General features: G+C 40.4%; 3 protein-coding genes across 4 annotated transcripts; all 3 read right to left on the bottom strand.

The window, feature by feature from the left end:
• Window positions 1-213: 213 nt before the first annotated feature.
• On the bottom strand, window positions 214-5,936 carry LOC148429552 (proepiregulin-like). The gene is made up of 5 exons (XM_088424501.1): window positions 5,766-5,936; window positions 1,441-1,524; window positions 1,055-1,181; window positions 784-930; window positions 214-536 (listed from the first exon to the last, which is right to left on the bottom strand). Exons 1-5 carry the CDS (start codon window positions 5,797-5,799, stop codon window positions 470-472), a joined length of 459 nt encoding a protein of 152 aa, XP_088280627.1. The 5' UTR covers window positions 5,800-5,936; the 3' UTR covers window positions 214-469.
• A 933-nt stretch (window positions 5,937-6,869) lies between these two features.
• epgn (epithelial mitogen homolog (mouse)) lies at window positions 6,870-9,679 on the bottom strand. The gene is made up of 6 exons (XM_088424514.1): window positions 9,461-9,679; window positions 9,253-9,333; window positions 9,078-9,161; window positions 7,701-7,821; window positions 7,419-7,583; window positions 6,870-7,177 (listed from the first exon to the last, which is right to left on the bottom strand). Exons 2-6 carry the CDS (start codon window positions 9,275-9,277, stop codon window positions 7,123-7,125), a joined length of 450 nt encoding a protein of 149 aa, XP_088280640.1. The 5' UTR covers window positions 9,278-9,333; window positions 9,461-9,679; the 3' UTR covers window positions 6,870-7,122.
• Window positions 9,680-9,890: 211 nt separating this feature from the next.
• On the bottom strand, window positions 9,891-21,208 carry LOC148429550 (bifunctional methylenetetrahydrofolate dehydrogenase/cyclohydrolase, mitochondrial-like). 2 transcript variants are annotated; one of them, XM_088424490.1, is made up of 8 exons: window positions 21,041-21,208; window positions 17,272-17,456; window positions 16,977-17,099; window positions 16,298-16,450; window positions 14,890-14,997; window positions 11,930-12,022; window positions 11,487-11,612; window positions 9,891-10,608 (listed from the first exon to the last, which is right to left on the bottom strand). In XM_088424490.1, the coding sequence occupies exons 1-8, from the start codon at window positions 21,181-21,183 to the stop codon at window positions 10,493-10,495; spliced, it is 1,047 nt and encodes a 348-aa protein (XP_088280616.1). In that variant the 5' UTR covers window positions 21,184-21,208; the 3' UTR covers window positions 9,891-10,492. The 2 variants fall into 2 exon arrangements, with proteins under 2 accessions (XP_088280616.1, XP_088280608.1); XM_088424482.1 differs by lacking the exon at window positions 21,041-21,208 and adding an exon at window positions 20,882-20,936.
• Between the last annotated feature and the right edge of the window lie 4,471 nt (window positions 21,209-25,679).

The following is a 25,679-nucleotide window of genomic DNA, read 5'->3' as shown; positions in this document are numbered from 1 at the left end:
CCTCGTTTTGCATGACTGTATATTGTAGTACAATTGGTATGGCGATTTCGCTTGTAACGCAACATTTGTATTGCAAATCATCTTTTGAATCAAGTTCATTGGAAGTAGTAAAATCCAAAGAAATAACAAAAGTCAAAGTGGATGCCTCACTGTAAGAGTCGAACTGTTTTTGGTGAAATGTGAAGACAAAACACAAGGCACTTACAAAATCAATCAGTGTGAGATGTACACTTTTATTTGGTTTGTGGCTGAACGTCCAGTGTCCATATATAATCTTTTCAAGAATAAATTACAAACATCCTTTCTGACTAAACACGTTGTGAGTTTTCGGGGTTAGAAAATGGAGAAAGGTAAAAATAAATACAAGCTACACTACGCCAGCAGCTAAAGTGCAAATTTTAAATGAAAAACGCACACATTTTTCAAACGTTACAAAAGCGTTCACAAAATCATTTCCAGTGTGAACGCGCTACGCCGTCTGAACTCCTTTGTAGCCTTGTCGCTTCTGTTGGGGATGGCATTTATTCTTCTTATACCTGGAAAATAAACACATAAGGATTATTGACACAAATGCATTTGCTGAGGAACATTTGAAAAGCAAATCTTTCACCAAGGTTAAATTAACTCTTTCAATCACACACTTTTTTTTTTTAATGTAGGAATATTTAACAATAGGGCATTTGAAAACTGCATGATGATGCTTACTATTATTGACATAAATCGATCCTTGTGAGTATGTTAGCTCTTACAGAAGTTTGCGCTTATCCCGGTAAGTACACTCACCACTTGCAACAGCAGTAGAGCGCCCCGGCCAGGCCCACGGCGACTAGAGTCACACAGAAGATGATGAAGACGATCTGCTCCTCTCCTATTGGCTTGAAGACCAGCTCCAAGTTGCTGCAGCGGGGGCCGTAGTAACCACTGTGACACCTGCCGAGTACGTTCGGGTCATACAAACTTGAGTGGAAGTAAATACATATAGGTGCATGTACTGTATATATACAGGCAATATGTATACATACACGTACAGCTGACATGACACATATACACTTACTTGCAATGGTGCTCGTTGACATCCACAAGCAGCATGCATTGACCTCCGTTCATGCAGTAGTTGGCAAAAGAGGAGTCGCAATTCTGAGTGGAGCGTTTCACCATGTGGGAGCGCTCTTCTCCTTGGCCTGAGCAGCGAGCAGCAACGTACAGTACGTTATGTTTTTTAACTCGAAATATCGATCCAGGAAGAGGCCAATTGCAGGATTTGATTCGTATTTTTTTTCAGTTGCGTTTTCAAGATTACAGGTCACATTGTGGAGGGGGAAGGTTTTTGGAATGGCTTATCTTTAGTTGAATGTTTTCATATTACGAAAATATGGCACTTAAACAGGGTTGTGTAGATTTTTTTATATCCTCATCTAACTATTCATTTATTGAGTTTACCTGCAGACATGGAGTCAGCGTGAGTAGTGTGAAGGATGGATGAGATGCTCCTTGTCAGAACAAAAGGCCACAACAGCATGACACCTGTTAAACACAAAATACATACAGTACATACGTGATACTATATGTTATGTAATACTGTGGTGTATTAAAAAAAATGATTTGTACATGTCGTCACAGGTCACATTCTTGAATGAGAAAATATTTTTCACATTATGTATCAAGACACTGTGTGTTGGAGTTCTTTTCACTTCAGTAGATGAGCCGGTGACATTTTTATCACTAATAATAAAAATGATCTTAGGTGATTATCAAATGAGTCACATTAGCAAAGGCACATGAGTGAATCAAGGTGCTATCAAATAAATACTAATGACTGTTAGCTATTTTTTTTTAATTACAAGGCGCTTGAGGTGTGACAAGATAAGAGGAAATGACACACAGGTGGACAGGTTAGGACAATGTACCGTAGCTACCAGAACAAAAGACATTTTCATTATGAGTCTCCACTGTGGCTCATACAATAATTGGTGTTTTTTTCCCTATGTATTATGATGTGAAATGACGACTGTGGGTTTTTTTTGTTTTTTTTTATATATGAAGGCCCACCTACAAAATACATTGCAATTCCTGTTACAATAACTCCCGGTGCTTCACCCAATAACTATTACAGCTATTACCTGAGCTCGGATAAAGCAATACCTAATAGATGGATGGATGGTTTAGTACTACTAATATTACAACTACAACATCTACTTACAACTACTACTGTAGTATGACAGCTACTACAACTATTACCAGTACCACTAATACAAGTATAACAGTATACTAGTACTTCTGCAACAGCTATCATAACTTAGTACCGTGATTGTTATTAAAATGTACACTATTTACTACTACCACTGATACCATTAAAATTCTGTTCCTACAACTATTGCAGCTATGACTGTTACTTCAATATATACTACTTCGATTATCAATACCTGTACAGATAATCTTCCTACTACAACCATAATTGTAGCACTACTACTATCGCACTGCTGCTGTTAATGCAACTATTTATACAAGTACACAAAGTTCAACTACTACCATTTATGTTTACAAGAATCATTCCAGAAATGGAGGGATTTTACATTCCGCCACCCAATTTTTTAAAATAACCGACATACAAAATACTAAAACATAGCTTTTGAGTAAATGTACGTGTCTTCAGATCAAATTAAAAAAAAAGAAAAAGAGAAATGAGGGTTTAGAATACTGTAGTTTTAAAAATAGCCACTAAAATGCCATTTTTTTGTCCCTCCAAAACAAAACTAACTTTCAAATTAAAACAGTTGAAAAGCCATATAAATATCATTTTTTGTATTATTTATTTCATTGCTGTCTCATAACTGCAGAAACAGTTGTTTTAATAGACATAATATTTCAAATAGTAATTCTTATTCATGACACGCTTGTCCCATGCAAACATGTTATACCAACTTTTTAGTGAAAAAGAAGTCAAAGTAGAGAAAGAAGAAAGGTCTACTGGACTTGACATGAAGTTTTTCTACTAATTTTGCTGCAACAAGTGGATGCTACTACGGTATTTGTAAATCCCCTTTCTATTGGGTGACGATCTAGTAACAGTGCATGTGTTATAGCGCCCTTTAGTGATGAAGTGAGAAGACTGCAACAGGTTATCAGCATGCATTTGGGAATTATTGCATCTATGACTTGCAATGAAGACAAACTACTCCCCCGCCCCCTCCCCCTTTTTTTTTGCTGCCCCATACAGTATATCCTGTTGCCTCCTGTTCATGTTTTTACTTGTTTGATGGCAATGCTGGAGACTTATTTGTGCAACCTGAAGATGTTGGCCAACGCCAGAAAAACCAGATCATTCTGGTATGGCTTGTCTACTGTAGATACTGGTCTCCTATGATTCCTCCCCACCCCACCAACACACACGTAATAACACAGCAACACACACGCAATAACACAGAGGAGTATTTATATTATTATTTATATGTGTTTATCTAGCGTAGTGGGAACTCACCATTGACATAATACATTTCCTAGCCCTTAACCATCACAACATATTGCCTAACCCTAACCCAGTGCTTCTCAGTTATATTTTGCAAAGCCTATATTATTTTATGACAATTACACTTGACATGACAAAAACAAATCATTTTCCCTAGGGTCATCCGCGCCGCCCCAGGGGGCCCACCCCATTGTTTGAGAAGCACTGCCCTAACCTCAATCAGAATCATTCAAGTCTTTACCCTCAAAAGGAGGTCTGAACTTGTGGGGTCCACTCACATGGTCCCTATAACTGCAAGAGGTCCCCACAAGGTAACACAAAACCTCCTTCAGGTGCCCATACACTTTCAAAAAAATTGCTGAGTAAATTTGGCAAAAGTGCTAACGCTTCTGAATCGGAATGAATTAAATGTAAAATCAGGCTTCCAAAATAGAGAAAAATCAAACCCTCGAGTCCTCTCGCAAGCGGTGCGGGCATTTCCGGTGAATTTGTGAAACCACGCAAAGCAGAAAGATGAATGTAACTTTGTTTAGTATCGTTCTTATTCCAACATATCCCTATGTTTAAAACACAAAAACATATCCGCTTAAAGCCTCCAGGCTATCCCACGGCACCATTTTGGATTGATCTACGTTGATGCCAGGTGGTAGGCTCGAGCTAGCTAACAGGCTCGTGCCTAGTAATAATCTAAGCAAGTTGCAATTACCAAATAACCACTGAGGAGAACAAAGGCCTCTAAAGGCATTTTTAGATAGTGTTGGCGACTCATGCCAGACACCAAAGTGTGTCACTGGGTGCGATTTTAGCCATTACCCCCAAAACCTGGAAACTGAATAGGGAAAAACAGTTTAAATGAAAGCCGTATTGCCACAATTTGGTACTACATCATTCTCAGGCTTTCCACATTTTTGTCACATTTTTTTTCATTACAGGTCCAGACAATCAGTGCCTTTTGCTTTTGATAGTTTCCCTCATTCAAAAATCAATGAAGTTCGTTTTATATTATTGTGCTATATTGATGTATATTTTATTATTGTTGCCTGTTTAGTGTGCGAACAAGCTGTAGTCACCAGTTTGTAAAAGAAACAACATTTCTAAGGATGAACTGGATGAGGTTGGAAAAAAATCGACTGTGGAGAGGGACGCAGATATTTCAGTGATGTAGCAAGTGGATGTTAAGGTTAAGATAGCGCAAACGAGCAAAAAAACAGCAAAGTGATAAGGAGCAGATCAATTGTTTGAGAAATTTGAGGAAGAAAGTTACATACTACCAGCCCTTTTTCTGCGACATGACCCCACATGACCCTTTAGTAGTGCCTTACTGATGCAAGTCAAAAGACACTCATGAACATACAGTATTAGTATTTTTCAGATCTGTAATAATGATAAGAAAATACAAGGGAAGGATTTGGATCTTGAAAGTGTCATTGGAGGGGGTTCACAGTGTACAGTATTAACTACAATGTGCTGCTGAGTTAACTAAAAGAAATGCTCTTTTTGATTGACACACACATATCGTTTAGAATACAGTGGAAGTGGAAAACCTTAATTTGGGCAGTTCAATTAAAAAAAACCTCATATTTTATATTTATTCAACAGTGAGCGAAACCCAATTATTTTTTGATTGCTTACAGCAAGCAAAAACTCTAAATCCACCACCTCAACAAATCTGAATATGACATAAGAAAAAAAAAAAGCCTTTTACAATAGAACATGGTTAGGACTGGCCATATAAAAAGTACTTTATTTTTTGTTTAATAAATGTGAAATTGAAATAAATTGACACAACTGATTTGAAATCATTTGGGTTTAGTAAATTGTACTGTATTGAACAAGTGCTTATTTACTGTGGTGTATAAGGTGAGAAAAACGCAAATAAATGAATTAGAACACACATTTGAGTTTAAACTTACGTCTAAGCAAGTAAATGTTAAGACACTTAACATTTAAGATCATTTAAATTATTTAAGGTGACCAATAAGCATTCCTAACTTGAGCCTCCATATTACAATTATCTAAACTCTTACTTTAAAAATGTAACATATACAGTGACGTTAATATGACCATTTTAGCAACTAAAATCCAACATTCTAAACTTAGATAAGGTATCACACTGAAGAAACGTAACTTTAAAATGAAGTTGAGAAATTACGGCTTTTAGCAATTTACATCAAGTTGTAAGTCAATTAATTTAAGGGTATACGGTTTGTTTGACTGTTACATTTTTTGCACTCATCAAGATAACAGTCGGGTCTAGTAAAACGCCTCCCAAAAGCATACTCGAGAACCTCGGACTTACCGATAATTGAGAGAAGAGCAGAGACTTTTGCCATTTGGGTCGTTGACGTGCGGCAGTGCGGCTCTGTTGAAATGTGCGCGATGTCTTTGACGCGTTTTCGGTGTTATGTTGTGTTGTAGTGGCTGTCGCTAACCAACTAACTTAACGGTGAAATGAGTGGAGCTCATGAGGCCAAGTGGGTGCGGTCGAAAGGCATGTTGTCATTCGTTTAGATTACTACAAGTCTCAAATATCCCACAGATACAGACGGGCCCTGAAGGCATCGCCATCGTCATCATCATAATCATCGCCATAACCACCATTCATGCTTTGTGCAATACATTACCGTAATTGACTGGAAACATCTTGGCCGCATTCCATTCACTACCCACCCATCCCACAGATTAAATGATCTTTTTTATGTAACAAAGACAGCAACGCTCACTTTTGTTTGCTGTCATCAGAGGTAAATTTGACAATCACAGTATTGAGGTTCGTGTATGTAAAGAAACATTAACTACATTGTTAATATATCTATATTGTTCAGGTTTTATGCATTTGGATGTTTGGAGTTAATTTTCACACAGATTTTGAATATCCTCAAGAACGACAGGTTTTAAAAATGAATTAACACGTACGATTTCGTATCAATACATTTGAATATCGTTAAAAGATTTCAAGGTGAAGAGATCACGTGATCAGGGCTCAGGTAACTACTAATTGCGGTTTAAGTTTTTTTTTAGGTTGCTAGTTTGAGATTAGCAAGATCTTTGTCATACGTTTTTCCCTTCAACTGTGACTAAATATTCAATGCGCCATTGGCAATGGTGTTGTTGTAAATAATCGAGTCATATTGATTTATACAATTCAAGGTCAACAGGAGGACCCTCCTAAGAATCACTAAAACATTTTTTCGAAAACCTCATTTCTAATCATGATTTTATGGAGCGTAGAGGCTACAAAGTACTTCACAAATTTGGCCCATTCATTGCTAATACTGTATATTGAAAAATTTCATTATCATTGAGAACCGAGGAAAAGGTTAAAAACAAAACAAACAAAAAAAACACAGCTAGTCAAATTGTAATATGAATGTTTTTTTGCTGTGAAAAAAAGATACACACATTTACAATACCATTAATTTATTAGAAAAATAAAGTCTACATAAAATAAGTTATGACAATAAATAATGACATTTTTCATGTAATTCAAAGAGTTATTGCACAGTGTTGTGTTACTCTTGGCTGTTTTGTGACACTACAAAACATTACAGATGGTCGGTTTTGTGCAAATGAAAAGAAATGTTCCTTTCCATGTCTGTTGTCTATGCTAAAATTTGGCAGCGATGAAGACGGTTGAAGACTGCGTCAGGAGGATGTCAGACTGTCACCTCAGGTGGTGCCGATTTCACTTGTTTTGCTGATTTCATACACCTGAAAACAACAAGTATTACGTCTTGAAAATAAGTAGTTAAAGAACAGCATACCAATGAGGAGGAGATGCTTTAAAAAATGGTCTTAATAAACAATCGTAAACATTCCTTAGAAACACATTCAATTTTGTCTCATTCAATTGGATGAGTTGGGACATTTGGAAGACCGGGACCAAGTTTTGAATACGCTCCATGTATAAATCAAAGAATCGATAAAATGTCAACTAATTGAAGAAACTCACCTCCTGCGGGCGACGCAGAAAGTGATGAAGACAAGAACGAAAACGAGGACGGCCGCCCCGCAACTGAGTGAGATGAGGTGCTCCACAGCTATGTGACTCCGGGAGGACATGGAGTCCACCTCGCTGTCGTAGTGGCAGCGACTCCCGCTGAAGCCAGATGTGCAACTACAAAGAGAATGTGGGTAAGCGCATTCCAGGGAGAGAAAGAGAAAGCGCCAAAAACATGAACCAGCACGAAGGAGAGCGCGGCGTGCTGGTTCATGTGCGTGTTTGGTATCTCACATGCAAAAGGGTTTGGTGTTATCCTGGGGGTAGATGCATGTGCCGCCGTTTAGACAGAAGTGCTGGTCTTGGCTTCCGCACGGCCTGTGGGAACTGAGAAGTAAGGGATCCTCCATGCTGCCTGCAAAGAGCAAATATTGTAACGTTAGCCACCATACATGTATATTAAACATCATGTGAATGACAGCTAACTGAAATGAAGCGACGTCCCGATCACATTAATTTTGCGCCAGAGTTCAAGTCCGGGTCGGCTGACTTCGAAGGTGTGCTGATACAGAGTTTGGATATTGTCCCTTGGCAGTTTATTGAGGAGGAGAAAAAAAGTGCATCCTAAAGATATACGTACTATCAAGATACAGTACATCGTCCTGAAACTGATGTTTTGTACATTGGTACTTAATTTTCACAGTGTAGGATTACTGGATGCGGTGTGATTTTGTGACTAATTCATTTCAAATATGGTATTATAAAAGTTGTAGTTTTCAACATTACTGCATTGTGTCATTGTTGCCTTTAATGATATTGTGACGCTCCCTTGGTGCTAGTAAATTATCCATCCATCCATTTTCTAGAGCCGCTTATCCCCACAGGGGTCGCGGGCTTGCGGGTGCCTATCTTAGCTGGCTTCGGGCAGTAATATTGCTTGTATTATAATAGTGTTGTAATATTGCTTAGTGAATAACACTAACATATTAAACTGTTTAATGTCTTAATCAAAAGCAAACATTGATCGTCTTAATCAACTTACCATCTATGTAAATGATGGCTAATAATGATTTTAAAATAATCAAGATTTGCTTGTAGAAACATAATAAATGTTCTTAAAATAATACCGTTAAAGTGAGCATTACATATGTGTAAAATGCATTTTGGGTTATTTGTAAACTGTAAAGTTACATTTCCTTTTACTAAACTTGCTTTGGTGTACAAAAGTAAGTGTGTGAAAAAAATGTTTCAAATGTAATCAGAAACATGGTCCATTTTCTCTGTTTACCAAAAGTAATGAGAAAGAAAAAAAAATAAAAAAATATATAACTACCGGGGTAGCAACTTTTCTTACTTCTACTTCTCCCATGGCAGTCCAAATTATATTTGTCTTGAAATAACTTCAAAGATTATCACATTATCAAAGTGATGAGATACAATTCAAGAGCGGTATAAGAATCGCTCCATTCTGATCCAAACTGTCAGAGAGGTATTCATTGAAAATGGTTTATTGTCATCTATTTTTTCCTCCGTGAGTCACAACAGTTGAAGCTCAGTATGGCACAGATGTTTGCTTTAATTGCCATTGTCAGGTCAAATATGTGTTGAACAATGCTGATTATTGTGATAGCATAAGAAATTCAAATGGAATGTAGGTGGATTGATAGTTACTGTTTTGAAGCTGATTGGGATTTGTTGTGGATTGTGCCGCATGTCCCGATGCTGCCAGGAGGAGGAGAAAAGCTGAGAGGACACCTGAAAGAAAAAAAGAAAAACATGGCTTAGATTCCATCCTTCACAATATATCACTTTCATAACTAATAAATCGCTGGAACGAAGAACTCACCCTGTTTGAGGCTCTGGATAAACATCTTGTCTCACTCTCAAAATCGTTGCTTCAATGCAGTGCTACAGAACATCTTCTGAACTTTATATAGAGCGTGCGCCCAAACGCAGGGATTTTTTTATACCAATGTAATCAGGGGGGAAAAAAAACAAAAAGGAACTCAGACGACTTCCTCAACCCCCACTCAAAAAAAACCCTTGCATCATACTTCCTTAATTCCCAGGTAGTTTGCATGCACGGACAGGTCCATTCGGGTGAGAGTGATGCAAGTGGCAATGGGGCGGAATGGCCCGCAGGCTCGTCTCAACGCTGTAGGACCACTTTTGACACACATAAGACTCCTTTTGGAAAGCATCCGAAGCACGGTTTATTTCATTTTCACTTTCCTGTGAAACCTGCGACGTTCCACAAGTGATCCACAAGTGATCCAAAAGTCCTTGGTAGAAAAAATATGAACTCTTGTAAGAAGAAATAAATACTGTATGTAAATACAAGTAAGGAACTAAAAGGAGAATGGTAGAAATGTGTCAAGTAAGCAGGTATGGTGTCTGGATGCTCGTATAGCTTTTTCGTGTGTTTGTAAACAATAGGCACCAGGGTACTTCCGGGTGGCAGAAAAGAATTGGCCGCCACTGATTTGAAGTAAAAACATATAACCAAAAGGTCGTTTTTTTTCGATTTACCTCAAAAAAAATTCAATCCAGCAGATCTATTAGATGTCATAACAACAGTAAAGAGGGGACAGACTTGGAACCTAACCATCATTGGCATTTTTGCAGCGGTAGGTAGAGAATGTTAGGTTGCGTCGCGCATGTTAGCAAATGATAATTGCTAGTCCGCTTGCTAAACTGAGTTTGACCACAGTCTTTCTACTTCACTGTTAGAAGCATTAGTCGGAATAACAGAAAAGTTCATGAACCCATGAATGCTAAATGTTTCCGAATGTCCACCATGTCTACTTTTGAAGTGAATTCTGCCATCGCTGTCCTTTGGAAGCGATTTATCCCAGGTCGCATGTAATTTTCGACTGACAAGCCACACGTTAAAGTTGCGATGTTAGGCTACACCTGAAGCCAATTTTTCCTGGTTTCTCAACTTCTCTGCCGTGCTCAAATAATCTTGTCAAGGTTTGCTCATTCGCGGTGCAATTGGAAATCACTTGAGTTTTTGCCACCCGGAAGTACATGTGACGTCGTGGTGAAACGGTCTTAGCAAAGTGTGTGCGTGTCTGCATATCGTGCTAATGCATCAACGCGTTTCTGGCAGCCGTCACAGTGTTCTTCATCAACATGGCCACCGTCATCGGACCCACGCCTCCTGGAACGGGAGTGATGAAGCTAGCCTTCTCTTTTACGCCTGCAACACACGGCAAACACCACAGTTCAGAGAGCCCAGACGACCTGCCTTTTCATTATTTGGAGCTTAAATCAGGTCCAACTCAGTTGCTAAAAATTACCCCCAGGGATTATACTGTACTGTCTTTTATTTTTTTAACCCTTATTTAGCCCTGTATTGGTATGAATACAGGTATCAATGCAAATACCGATTCGACTTTTGATACTGAAAATGTAATATAACAATGACTAACCACTGCAAACAAAACCCTTCACAAACAAACAAAACGGTCACAGAATCTTTGCCTTAAGTATCGGTGGCTTGTATCGACAGCCTCGCTGAGTGCCCAATAACTAAACATAAGTCTGGTAGGTCTCATGAACAAAAATTGCTATTAGAACTCGCCCTTCCCTGTTATATAACTGACAGAAAATCCAAATTACTTCAAAACCCTTATTGGTCAGTTTTAGGGCTGTCACAAACTTTCTTTTTTTTTTATATATATATATATCTACGTCATTGTTTATCCTATTAATCATTCCAAGGATTATCCCTCTTTAACAATTTGTCATCTCGAAGCCCAATCAGTCATCATTTGACAATGACGAGAAGAATCCCGTGGAACCCGTCATATTTACAGAGTGGTTATTCTTTATACTCTTAGTAGTTATTCTTGTGTTATATAGTGCTTAAAAAGGAAAAGAAGGAATTGAACTTTACAATTTAACTTTACAAAAACATTTAGACTTACATTTGAGTTTTAGGAAAGGACATAATTGCTCTCTGCATTAATCAAATACCTCGTAAATTATCATTTGCAATTTGTGGTCCGGTTTCGTTTCTCACTATAACAAGTAAGTGAGTGAGTTCAACAGTATCAACTCAGATGAATCAATTACCCTCAAAGTCCACATCACCAATGAGCCTCAGTTTCCCCGTTTTGGAATCCACAATGCGGTTGATGCCCACATCAATGACAGCCGCACTTTCTTTCACCATGTCTGCTGTGATCAGACCAGGAACACCTACACACACAATGGTACAATAGCATGAAGTGATGAAAGATCAGATTGTTTTCATTTCCGCCATCGCAGAAGTTCCGTGAAGCACTCAGTCTCTTATGGCACTGAGGTGGAAATATGCAGCGTATGCACTGACATACGTTGTACGATGTATTTTATTCAAGTCTTTCAATTCACACAGCAACATCTTGACTTTCTCTGCTTCACTTAAATTACCGGTGGGGTTCAACTATATAACTAAGTCACAAATATAATACTTATTGAGCACCGCCACAAAAATGGTTGAGCACCATTTTCCGCAAACGTGGTCATTCTATTACCTGCAGCGGAAACAATGATGTCTGCCAGGCTGGTTAGTTCCTTGAGCCGCTCCCTCGGTGTACATCTGTGAGTGATGGTCACCGTAGCGTCGCCTGAAAAGGAATACATAAAATGAGTTTTGGATGACTAAGGATCACTTTATGACAACATGAATCCAGGTATAGATGGTTATACTTTCTTATCCCTTAGAGAAAAAAATAAAATCTATTGAGCTCAAGTACGTCGGAGATGTAATTTAACAATTTACACAAGTACTGTATATTATTGTGTTTTTTGTTTGCTGTGGTATAAGGCTGCTTCAATATGTTGCAACACTCATGTGTAATAAAAATGTTGTTCAATTGTACAATTGATCAAAATAACCAATGACATCCTGATGATATTTTAAAATCAATTAACTTCTTGACAATCACAACCTGAAGGAGTACAAACTTTGTTACAGCACTTAAGCAGTTTTCAAACACTATTACTATCTGAATATTGCATTTCATTCACTTTATTGCGACTGTTTTTTCTAAATAAAATCTATAGACTGTTATTTTTGACTCAAAAAAACGAAGAGATTGTTCATTGACGTAGTGCCTGAAATGCAGAGCACAAAACAGAACAATGAGTCCTGCTTGTACAGACGTGGGAGGGAAACCGGTAAGAGGCGGTCTAAATTAAATGGGAAGTCTTTATATGGGCGCAAGCCATGCCATGCATGGTCCTAAGTGATGCCACAGTGGTGTGCACAACATGCCAACTCATAACCAGGACAGTTTGAGTGAAAGTGAAGGAAAACTCTTATCTGCAAATAAACACACATATGTCACTGTTTTCATTATTCTCAAAGCACCGATCCATCGTTACGTACACACGGCTCAACAAACGTTTACACAATAGCACAACGGTTGCGGTGAAAGCAATGCCTTTTTTTTTCTCATTGGTATGCATGTTCTTCAGTCATAGCTGAGCAGGGACCTGGAGTTCATGCCTGCAGCCATGCCTGCGGTAACACAAAGAGAATTTCAAGAGAGACTTTGATAAAATGTGGCGGAAGGAAGAGGCAAGTTGAAGCACATCAAATACCTGTGTGTGGGGAGTGGGGGGCGGGTCATAAGATGTAAAAATACAAAAGAACTATTGCTATTCATATGTACTGTGTTGTGCAAATGTCTTGGGCCACGGAAGAGGTACTGGTATGTGCTTTACTGAATAACAACTTACTATTATACTATTATTGCTATCATATCATTGTTAAACTATAATTACTGGCTATTTGTATACTACAGTCATTACAGCAATAATAACGCAGGAAACCAAATGTTGGACTAAGATATTTCAATGGTACTGTAAATTGTAGTGGAAAGGAAAGACAAACAATGAACACAAGATCGGATTTAAGAATGTGCTCCCCATTAGGAATAAGGGAAGAAGTTGTTCGCAAGCATGACTATTGCAAAAATAAAATCTTCATCAGTGTACAGGTTAGGTATTGAACATAAAGATTTTTCAGTTTAGACTTTAATGTGATAAAAATTGAGACAAAGTCATTAACAGTCGTTGTTGAGGTCATTCCCTTTGTTTTGTTTTTTTAATAAGTGATGCAAAACATGAAAACAACTTAAAAAGTAAAAGAACATTCATGGTGTTTATTCCATTTTATGCATATTGCAGGCATCGTGCCAAAACCTCATGAATTACAATTTGGTAAAGTGGTCAATTTCATATATACATACATTACAAGCCATTAATTATAGCGCGGGTCTCAGTTGGATTTCACAAGTTCAAGGGGTCTTAGGCTAAGGGTATACTTTGGGGATCTCAAATCTTCAATGTTGTTTAACTATCATCAGACTTTTTGTTGCCTTGTCGTGTTAGGGCAAAATTCTCTGGAGCTTCAGTCAGGTCCAACTAAGTCGCTAAAAATGACGCATGTCACCAACTACCATGCGACCAACCCATGTTGGTAACATGGGTTGTTCACAGGGATATTGATCATCGCAACATCTTAAGATGCTTCCTGTACGTTGCAAAGCGCTTCTGTCTTGGGTTTCCCAGAGACAACGTCTTAGATGATAGCAGTGGTAACAGTGCGATATCTTGAAATCACATCTCCTTGTTGCTTCATACTCAAAGGTTAATTCCTGTAAATGCGTCTCCAACCTCTTCCAACTTCCGGCAACCTTATAAGGTCGTCTGACCCGTTTGAGTCTCCCCTCACACACAAACACTCCCTAGTGTTTCTTTCTGGTAAACATCCGGCAGCGCAAGTGCAAGCGTACAATTATGAAACAGAGCCAATGTTGAAATATTAAATTTAATGTGTATGATTAATTGTAGTGAATTACACAAGTGTCTAATGCACTTTAACTCCAGAGTGGACAAATATGCTCATGCACAATTTATGGGCTTAATGACTAAAGATATGCTTAACATCTTGTGGTGGGGGAAAAAGTGGTTTGCTTCTATTTTCATTTACCATGTTCCACTCAGTGCTCTGGCTGTAACACCCATGAACGAAAAGTGGCAGGTTAGGAAAGAGCAAGGTCAGGACCATGCATCATTGTGAAATTTAACACAACACGAATCAAATTTATCTAAAGACCACTTTAAAAACAACCACAGCTGCATGTGAGCCTCTTAAATTTAAGGTTGTGAGTTCAAGCCCTATATTCTGAGCTAAATATCTTTAAATTATTGTTTTGCCAAATTCAAGGATAAGGGACATGGGATCAGTCATGTTTGACTGCCTCGCTCAGTGTGTAACGGGTTGTGTTCCAATTTATATGACTTTTTAGGTTTGAGTGTGAAGAAGGCTTGCAATACGTTGGCACATTTGCACAGACTATGATTTACACCAAATCAGGGATGATGGTTCATGTTATGTTGCTCTCTGTCAGTGACAATAAGAGTTACATCAACACAACATGCACATTACACACAAACACACACACACACACACACACACACTCACCACCAGGACGCTCATGGTTACGATCGGTATGCAGCAACATGGCGATGGGCATCCCGACATTTTTAGAGCGTCCAGCAACCAGCACATTCTTCCCCACAGTCTCAATACCTGCGCAGCACAATTTCAAGGGAAAATAGTTGGGAATGAATTATGCTTAGCACGTCAGGGAGAAAATAACTCGAAACTTGTATGGGATGAAGTAATGTGTTTCTCTTTTGCTAGTCCTTCCTCTCAAGGATGAAAGATGAGGGGTATGTTAAGTATCCAATGACTGCTGCACATCGCATATGCTGAATAATTCCGTACTTAAAATACACATACAAAGACTTTAAAAAAAAAAGCTGTTGGATAACTATCATGCAATTTTTAGGTCTGCAAGAGGTTTGTCAGTTTGTACTATAAAAAAAAGTTGTCATATTTCTTCAATGGTTTTATACTCTATCTTGTTCAGGGTCAAGGGTTAGAGTCTATCCCAGGGTATAGCGGTGCGGTACACCTTGGATTGTACTATTCGCCAATCAATCATTGGGCAGACATTATTTGGACCCAAGCATGTACTTGTGCAGGCCCTCTTGGAATCGCTCTTTAATTTTATTCTTTCGATGAACCAAACTTGTCTCAGTTTCAACTTGCCCGGAGACTCGCTCAATTTTGCAAAAACTTGCAATTTGTCGGCTCGTAAAGTTTGATGACTATGAAAAAATGGGCTTGACAGCCCTTGTTCGTCAAAGTCTTTGGCCTTAATTCTTATTACTTTGGCAACTAAATCACCTTTTAAATGGACTTTAAGATCTTCAGGTGTATATTGGGCAAATTATTCTTATTTTGGAGATGCAAAACACATGGATACTCAGTCATTTTGGTTTGACTGCAGTTTTTGTGGATAATAGCACATTTCAAATTGCTTTCACAACCAATCAGGAGCACATACTGTGGTCATAATATCAATCTATATATAACCGAAAACGATATACAAAACATTAAATTCCACATTATTACAAAGGATTGGAACTTTAAAATAATGATACGTCTAAGACATCAAGGGTGTAATATTCCTTTTTGCGAGTATAGAGAAAATAGAGAAAAAAAACAACAACTTAAAATTCAGTGCCTACTGCAGGGTGATCAATTGTAGTTAGTCGCCATCTAGTGGACTTCTTGTGGTAAAATAGAAGAAATCTATGGGTGAATGAAGCCAAGTTTTCACTCTACCTTATTTCGACATTCATCCTTTGTAGCAATTGTCTTATAAAACTCTGGGTGAAAGACTGGTCAAGAGACAGGGTACATCCTACACTGGGCATCAGCCAATTACTCTACTCGGGTATAGGTGTAACATTTAATCTGAATCTCATGTCATTTAGGGATAAGGTTGTAAAAGAATGAAAAATGAGAGGTGTGCATTTACCTGATCTTTTGATGATTTCCCAGACAGCTGCAGGTGTGGCAGGCACCATGGATCTCTGGCCAAGACACAGCTTGCCGATATTCACGATATGGAAGCCGTCCACATCCTTCTCTGGAGCAATGGCATTACACACTGCTCTTTCATTGATGTGCTCTAAAAAAAGAGGCATCGCTATATTGTATTTGTTTATTTAATTTTTAAGTCTTGGTGTTTTATTTCGAACAATGCCAAGCATTGTCTTGCATTCCAAATTACATTTTGACTGGCACTGTTGGTAGTTTTTGATCGATTTTCGTAGATGTCTTGAAAGAAAGGATGGTACTTAACTAAACACTCATGGTGTTCTTCATTTAATAATTAATAGGTTCTAGAAATAAATTGAAACTGGATTGTTATACTTACAAATGAATCCGCTCAAGTTATTGTTCATAGAAGGGCTGTTTTCTTATGACAAAACAAAATGTTCAGATTTATGCCTATTATTTACAAAATTACTCGTCTTAACTTGCCATGTAAATTCATCCAAAACTTTAAAGAATGATACCAGAAATGTTCTAACGCTTTGCTCCCCAACTTAGGAATCACCGCTATAAAGCACAGGATGGTACATATAAGACATACACATGATACTGAACGTAAGTAATGAGCTTTGTGTGAGCACACGTTTTTGTCTGTTTACCAGGAAGTGGCAGCTGCACCAACAGTCCACTGACCCGCCAGTCTCGGTTCATCTTGTCTATTAGCTCCAGCAACTCCTCCTGAGAGACCGAGCTAGGCCGCAACACCGTGTCACTGGAAATACCTAGATTGCAAAAAGCGTGTGGAAATATTTTCGAGGTGTGGATTAGCTTTGCTGTTAAAAGCCATGAGGATCTATGACTATTTGTCATGTCCAAGCATGCCAACAGCAGTATTCTTTTCATCTCAGTGTTGTACATTAGTCATGCAGTGTTTAGAAAGGTGTGACATCTGACCCAAAGTACTGGCAGCACGTGTTTTGTTCCTAACGTAAGTCCTGCTGGCCGGGTCATCCCCCACGAAGACCACTCCTAGATGAGGTCGCATGTTACCCTGAGCGACGAGCTCTTCCACGTCACGTTGGATCTCTCTGTGGAGCTGACGAGCCAACGCCGTGCCGGAAATCACAACAGCGGCATTCCTGGCAATATAATAAATGAACTGCATTGTTATGGATGTAGTGCAGGGATGGGCAACTTAAATGCTTGGAGGGGGGCCAATTGCCAAAATAAATAAAGAATGAATAATAATAACATTTAAAAAAAATACAAAAGGAAACAAAAACTACAAAAATGTAAACTGTGCATTGATGTATTTATAAGAAATAAGTCAACATTATTTAAATAAAAATTATGCAACACAAAATTCATAACAAAAATCAAAAGAATTTTCTTTTAAAAAGTGGAAATAAAGGCAAAACAAAATAAATACAATTAAATATGAACCAGTAAATAAAAGCATATATATATATATATATATATATATATATATATATATATATAGAAAATAAAATGTACATATTTCGATTTATATTTTGTTTTTGTATTTAATTGTTTAATTATTTTTATCTTTATTTTTATTGTGACATTTATTTGTTGATTTTAATTTTGGCAGTTTTGGGCCTTCATACCACATAAGACCAGACACTTCATTTTCAGATGTAAGACAAAGAAGCTTTCCATCTTAGCACCGCATTTGACACTATTGATCATCATATTCTTATAGAACGTCTTAGATCATGTGTTGGTATCTCGGGATCAGCACTTTCTTGGTTCAGATCTTACATCCTGGGAAGGACGCATAGTGTCTCTTATGGCGATGCAATCTCTGAATCTTTCTCCGTCTCATGTGGTGTCTCGCAGGGGTCAGTACTTGGTCCCTTACTGTTCAACATCTACATGATTCCTCTTGGTGATATTATACGTAAACATGCTATTAGTTTTCATTGCTATGCCGATGATACCCAACTCTATATGCCCTTAGAAATAACGGATCCGTGCAAGTGCAGTAAACTGGAGGCCTGCCTTGCCGAGATTAAACAATGGATGTCTTCCAATTTTCTGCTTCTCAACCCTAGTAAAACTGAGATGTTATTTATTGGCCCTGCTCATCATCAGCACTTGCTTAAGAATACCACGTTGAACCTGGAAAACTGTATTATTTCCCAAAGTAGTTCTGCAAAAAATCCCGGCGTGATATTTGACTCAGCTCTCTCCTTTCGAACGCATATTAATAACATGACAAGAACGGCGTATTTTCACCTCCGCAATATAGCTAAAATTCGCCCTATTCTTTCTCTTAGCGATGCAGAAACATTAATTCATGCATTTGTTACGTCGCGCCTAGACTATTGAAACGTTTTGTTTTCTGGACTTCCCATGTCCTACATTAAAAGCCTGAAGTCTGTACAGAATGCAGAAGCGAGACTGTTGACAAGGACGAGAAAGTTCGATCATATTACTCCGATTCTAGCTGACCTGCATTGGCTTCCAATACACGTGAGATGTGATTTTAAGGTGCTGTTAATTACTTAGAAAATTTTACACGGTTTAGCTCCTTCCTATCTCATCGACTTAGTATCACCATATGTTCCGTCCCGACAACTTCGATCACAAAATGCCGGTTTGCTATCGACCCCACGGGCTAAAAAGAAGTCCGCGGGATCAAGGGCATTTTCCATTCGCGCGCCAGTACTATGCCCTACCTATGGAAGTTCGCACAGCCACCTCAGTAGAAATCTTTAAATCCCGACTAAAAACACATTTATATTCAAAAGCATTTAGTTAATTGAGCCTGTCTGCAGCTTTCTTCTTTTTTCCTGCCCCCCTCTTCCGGCTGAGAGAGGGGGCTAGCTAGATGGTAAGGGTTGACTTGACCGCCTCCAATGGGCCCTGCGCTGATCGACCATTGCGGGTTAGGAGATGGGGCCTCTGCGGTCCACCTGGTTGGAATGTGGGATGGTTCCTGCCCAATGGCTTTGCCTGCTGTCAAGACATCACTGCACTATATAGCACAATATGTTTTCTGTAATTTATATTGTTAATGTGTATGTCTGTGTTTGGTACATGCAGCATCCACTTCAACCTGTGGGCCTGGAAGGGGGCTCCTCCCACCTGTGGTCCCTTCTGGAGGTTTCTGATTTTCCCCTAATTGGGGTTTTTGAGTTTTTCCTTCCCCTTCTGGGAGCTTTGACAGGAGCTTTGACAGGGGATGCTGTTGTGTACCTTACACTGAAAAGATGTCTCTGTACGACTTCTTTTTTCGAAAGAGGTCTCCACATGACCTCTTTTCATCTGTGAAGCCCTTTGAGACTTGAGTGATTTAGGGCTATACAAATAAAATTTGATTTGATTTGATCTAAAATATCAACAAAATACGTGCTCCTAAAATAGTTTCTTTTTCATAATTCATTTCTCAATGCATGTATAAAGATGATATGTAATGTATTTATCGCTATCCTATCGCAACAACAAAAGCTATTACGCAAACCATTTAATGTGATTCTTTTCTGTAAAGTGCGAAGGGATTTCTTGCAAAAATACCACCGTTCAAAGGTACAAAATTGCTGAACAGCAAACCAAATCATTTTGTGATTTTTTTTTTCCAATCAGTTCATTGAAAATGTTAACATTATTGAGGTACTGTACAGTATTTGTCCTGCCTGCATATTAAAAATTGGGGGAAAATTATTCAACCTCATGTTTTAGAAGAAGATAAACCTAGCCATGTCTGCCATCTAGTGCTGAATGACAATATTACAAGTTAAAACAACAGTTCATACCTGTACATTTCAAAGATTCTCTTTGAGGGAGAGAAGGGGGGGTGTCTAAGTGTGGTCATGTGACAGCCAGGTGAGCCATGAGTGGCTAGGCCAACTGTGATGTAATTTTCAGTAGATAGCAAGTGGCAAAACGTCCCCCCCCTCCGTGACTTCCCATTTAAACGCAGTTATTGTTCAAATGTTACAGTGACTAAAACACATATTAAATATAATTTGAGGGAAAAAAATCCATGCCTCTTTTTTTTATCAACGCTTGGCCTATATTGCTATTGCAATATAATGTTTGTTATTGTGGTTTAACTTGCAGTGCTAAATATTTTTGAGGCTCTATTTGGCGTAAAAAGCTTCAGATCTACAGTTATTGAAAATTATGAAACTTTTTTGTCTGCTTTTATCTGCTTGTTCGGATAAACTGGGAAACAACAGAGTAGCAGGCTGACCCGTTTGAATGATTTGTAAAGTGTTGTGTCCATCATTGCCAACATCGCAGCAGCTTTTCCTGTACATGTAAGCATCTATCCGTGTTTTTGAGAGAAAAGAACAATACAAGGTCAAGCGATGCAGAACGACATTAGCATGAAGACTTGACTTAGCCCAGGTTATCTCGCAGCGTTGAACGGTTTCTGCTGTGATCCAGACCCCCGCAGTAATCACTCATTTTTGACAGCGTTTGCATCCATGCGGCTCAGTGAACGCGGTCGGTGTATTCTCTCACGCGTCAAGCGGTCAGACTCACTGCTCTTATGTAATGTTTGGCTGTCAAGGGTGATCATGTTAAGACTCGCCTGCAATCACAGCACCTGCGGTATCCGCGGTGATGCCGCATGTCATTCGCAGGTCCATCCCCCAACCCCGCTCCCATCACTACACCCTCCGCTTCCAAAGTAACGTCCGCATGCTATCTAAAAAAGCTGGACTACGGCTGACTCTTTGAGTCGCTTCACCTCGTCGCCGACTGTTGCAGGTGTCTCCGTTGACTCTCCCATTTTCTGTGTATCCGCAGCTTGGCTCGGCAGGAGCGGTGAGGGTCTGCCAGCCTGCTACAAAGCGCCCAGTAAGAGCGTAACGGCGATACTGAGGCGGCCATGTTTGCGCGCGCGTATGTGCGCGTGAGCGTTGTCATAGTGACATAGTACCGGGAAGCTAACGCATGCTAGCTGAAAAAAAAAAAAAAACAATTAAAAAAAAATCATTTTGAAACTTTCAAGCATTCGTCTTTTTTTTGGTGAAGATTATATATAATGAGACGTAAAATAAAAAATACATGGGTGTAAATAAATAAGCAAATGGTTAAATTAAAATTAAGCCATTTGTTGATAAATTATAAAATAAGCCATTGCCTCTATAATAGACTTAGGCAAGTTACTTATTATTATCATTATTAAAAAAAACACTCAAACACGAGTGACCATAGATTAAGTAAAAATTGTAATTTCATGCAATATTACGAATAAAATAGACTGGGAGACATACATACTTGTCTTCAGAAACCACTTTAAATTGAGTAAACTATTTGTTTACACATTTTAATTCATTCAGGCCATTTATTTGCAGAAAATGAAAATCAATGTGTCCCCCCCCGAACTGTACAGTAAAAAAAAAAAAAAAAGCCTCAAAAGATTACGAGTACTGTGCTATCTATCTTCGTTCAGTATAATACTGGACAAATCATATTCCCCCCACTAGATGGCAACAAATATGTTGTCTCGACGGAGTGCGATCTTAGTCCTCCCTGGAGCATCAGGTGTCCCCTCTGAACACAATTTTGTCAACACTATCAGTTCAAATGGCCCAGAGGATATATTTATGTTGGCTTTCATTCCCCAGGAGAACAACAAAGTGACAATTCAATTATCTGGCTGAAACAATCCAGGAAGATTTATTGATCACGACAAAAAAAAAAAAAAATGTTCAGTGCAAACTTCATCCAATTACACAAAGGTAGCGGTCTGTTTTATGTTAAGGATATGGCTTTACATCTTGCGTTGCTTCGACTTTTCATTTCCTTGTATTCTGATACAAAAAAAAACATGTTTTCTTTTAATGGATTTTCTTTATTCGTGTAGCTTGTGAACTAGAGTCGACACACAATGTTTGTGTGTGTGTGTTGTATTAATAAAGCACCACACTTATAGCTTGTTCGAGCATCCGTTTACTGTTCGGCTCAGCGTACAGTGAATCGACAACGGCGCCCACGCAATGCATGTCGGGAGGTTGCTCGACTGACATAACATGCAGTTATATCAAACATCCACTAGATGGTACTATAATACCACCCGTAACATCTCCCTTTTCTTTAAGTACCCCAAACTCCAAACTCTTTTATAATATCATTAACGAACCGGACAAGTAATAAACTTTTCATTGTAACAGTAGAACATCAACAGTAGAACAGCTCCCCTTCCATCCCCCCCTCCACAACCAGAACGCCCCCCCCCCAGCCGCCCTTGTAGGCCCTGTGAACCTACAGGTCCAGTCTGCTGGGAGGCCGTATCTGGCGGCCATAACGCGACAGAGCAGGGGACAGAGATGGCGCTGACGATGGAACAGATGACGTTTCCGAGACCCTAGGAGAATCTGGCGCACCCGAACTGCTGGGAAACCGGCCCTGAGCCACCTGAGGAGAAAACCTCCACTGATCCTCAGTCATTTCACTCGGTGCCCGAACCCCAATGCCTCCAGACGCAGACTCCTCCACACCAGTCACCGAGTGTTGCGAAGACACCGGCTCCGCCATCCGTAAGTCGACCCGATTGCGACGATAGAGAGCACCCTCGACCTCCACCAGGTAGGACCGTGGAGCGACTTTCCGCAGACACACCCCCCTGCGCCAAATGCCCGTCCTGTCACCCGGCAGCGGCTTCATTCGAACTGCCTCACCCACCGAGAGCTCAGGCAAGTCCTTTGCAGATCTGTCGTATATGAGCTTGGAGACTTGTTTCCTGTGGCGCAACTTGTCAACCACGCCCACAATAACCCGCGGTTCGAGCAGCGCGGAAGCCACCGGCAAAGCCGACTTCAGGCGCCGTGCCATCAGACGTTGGGCAGGACTGCTGTCCATCCCCTCTGTCGGGGTGTTTCTCCACTGTAATATCGCTTTCCAAGCATCTTTTCCTTCACGAAGGGCTTTCTTGCACAGATTCTTAGCGATCTTCACAGCCGCCTCCGCCTTCCCATTGGCCTTAGGATGTCTCGGCGAGGAGGTGACATGCTCGAACTCCCACTCCACTGAAAACCGTCGGAACTGAGAACAGGCAAACTGAGGCCCGTTATCAGTGATGACCCTGTCGGGTTGACCATACCGGGCAAACTGAGCCTTGCATCGCTTAATCGTCGTCTCCGCACTGAGGTCCGGCAGTACATCAATTTCCCAGTAATCTGAGTAATGATCAACCACCAGCAGGAATTCTTTCCCACCGTGCTGAAACAGATCCAGGCTCACAATCTGCCACGGGCGCGTAGGCAGTTCATGGCTCAGCATTGTCTCTTTATGTTGCTCTACAGCGTACTCATTGCATATTGTGCACTTACTGACATAGTCTTTAATGTCAAATTGCATGCCAGGCCAGTATAAAGTCTCCCGTGCCTGTCTGTAGCAAGCGTCGCCCCCAATGTGACTGCAGTGCACTCTGGCCAGCATTTCAGCTCGCAGTGATTTAGGGATCACAACTCTCTGCCCTCTGAATAACACACCATTTTGAACACTCAACTCCTCTTTGATGGGCCAGTATTCTCTCACCGCCATCTCAGCGTCGTCCTTAATCGTTGGCCAGCCGTTCAGAACGATAGCTTTCACAGCTTGCAGCTGTGCGTCCTTGTCTGTGTGCCTCTGTATCTGCACCAATCTTTTGTCCGTGACGTTGAGATAGTCAGCCATATTTATGTGCTCAATTGCACGCTGCTCATCCACCATACTGCATACTGTATGCTCCGTCCGCACCATCCTGGGGTGTGAGCTGGACACAACTGCCCTGCTCAGTGTGTCGCTCATAAACATGTCCGGCCCTGGCTTGTAAACCACTTGCAAGTTGTAGCCTTGGAGAGCAAGAAGCATGCTCTGCAAGCGCTTGGGGGCATTCAGAAGAGGCTTGCCGAAGATGGGTATAAGGGGCTTGTGATCCGTCTCCGCCGTGACCATATCTCGACCGTAAAGGTAATGATGAAAACGCTGGCAGGCGAACACTATGCTAAGGCACTCCTTCTCTATCTGCGCATAGTTCTGTTCCGTGGGCGTAAGCGCCCTTGACGCAAATGCGACGGGCTGACCCTCCTGCATCAGACAGCAACCCAGGCCATGTTGACTGGAGTCACTCTGCACTGTGACGGGTTTCGTGACATCGTAGTACCGCAACACTGGAGTCATAGTCACAAGTCTTTTTATTTCCTTGACAGCTGTCTCATGTTTTGACAACCAGTGCCACACTGCATCCTTGTCAGTGAGTCTCCTCAGAGGCTCACAAACCTCTGATAGCTGTGGAAGAAACTTGGCCAGGTACGTAACAAATCCAATGAGTCTCTGCACACTCTTGACATCTGTTGGGGCTGGCATTTCCAAAACAGCCCTTACTTTCTCTGGGTCGACCTTGAGACCCACCGCTGACAATATGTGGCCGTGGAAACGCACTTCAGACACCTTGAATTGAAGCTTCCTGATACTAAGGCGTAACTTGACCTGACGGCAGCGGTCAAGAAGGGCTACTAGCTTCGCATCATGATCCCTGTCTGCTTCCTCATCGCTGTCACCGCAGCCCACCACCAGGATGTCATCCGCTATAGGCTCCACTCCTTGAAGCCCTGCCAACAGCTCGTGCTGCCTCCTCTGGTAGACCTCCGGAGCCACCGACACGCCAAACGGAAGTTTCAACCACCTCTTCCGCCCCCAAGGAGTCCAGAACGTGGTCATGAAGCTGCTGGCTTCATCCAGCTTACACTGCAGGAAGGCATCTCTTGCGTCAACCAGTGTGAAAACTCTGGCTTTAGGTAGCTTGTAAAGCACATCCTCCAACGTGGGCATGATATAATGCGATCGCTTGAGTGCGCGGTTGAGGTGATACGGCTGTAAGCATATACGCAACTTATCTGGTCTCCTGACAATGACCATGTTGCTGATCCAATCTGTCGGTTCACTGACAGACGTGATATGTCCTTCTGCTTCATATTTGTCCAACTGGGCCTTCACAGCGTCTTTCAAAGCCACAGGGACATTGCGTGGCGCGCACTGCACTGGCTGAATCGCTGGATCTAGATCAAAGTGAACTTCTCCGGGGAGTGCCTCCACCCTACCCGTGAAAACATCTTGATATGCTGTGATGACTGTCTCCTTGGCGAGAGGTTTGGCGAGACTGTGCATGACTGTGTTGAGCTCCTCCACTCTGAGCTCCTCTGGAATGGTGAAATGTATGAACCCCATCTTTTCTGACATAGAGCCTGACAGCAATGGCAGCTGCCGTGCATTCACAATCTCAAACTCCAATTTGTATGTGTGGCCCTGCACCTCACAGTCCATAGTAGAAACTCCTAATGATGGAAGTCCATGATCTGAATACAGCTTGAGGGTGGTGTTGCTCCGCTTTAGTTTTTCTT

The sequence above is a fragment of the Hippichthys cyanospilos genome, chromosome 1 (assembly GCF_059441005.1).
Source record: "Hippichthys cyanospilos isolate Australia breed blue-spotted pipefish chromosome 1, RoL_Hcya_1.0, whole genome shotgun sequence".
NCBI lineage: Eukaryota > Metazoa > Chordata > Actinopteri > Syngnathiformes > Syngnathidae > Hippichthys > Hippichthys cyanospilos.
This window is presented reverse-complemented; position numbering and strand designations above follow the sequence as displayed.

Coding starts and splice junctions, on each gene's coding strand:
- LOC148429550 (XM_088424490.1), bottom strand. CDS start 21,183: ATGGCCGCCTCAGTATCGCCGTTACGCTCTTACTGGGCGCTTTGTAGC. Junction 16,451..16,976: donor GGTGCAGCTGCCACTTCCTG/GTAAACAGACAA, acceptor CTCTTTTTTTAG/AGCACATCAATGAAAGAGCA. Junction 14,998..16,297: donor GGAAATCATCAAAAGATCAG/GTAAATGCACAC, acceptor TGTGCTGCGCAG/GTATTGAGACTGTGGGGAAG.
- LOC148429552 (XM_088424501.1), bottom strand. CDS start 5,799: ATGGCAAAAGTCTCTGCTCTTCTCTCAATTATCG. Junction 1,525..5,765: donor TGCTCTTCTCTCAATTATCG/GTAAGTCCGAGG, acceptor TGTGTTTAACAG/GTGTCATGCTGTTGTGGCCT. Junction 931..1,054: donor GTCAACGAGCACCATTGCAA/GTAAGTGTATAT, acceptor CGTACTCGGCAG/GTGTCACAGTGGTTACTACG.
- epgn (XM_088424514.1), bottom strand. CDS start 9,277: ATGTTTATCCAGAGCCTCAAACAGG. Junction 9,162..9,252: donor TATCCAGAGCCTCAAACAGG/GTGAGTTCTTCG, acceptor TTTTTCTTTCAG/GTGTCCTCTCAGCTTTTCTC. Junction 7,822..9,077: donor TCCCAATCAGCTTCAAAACA/GTAACTATCAAT, acceptor TGCTCTTTGCAG/GCAGCATGGAGGATCCCTTA.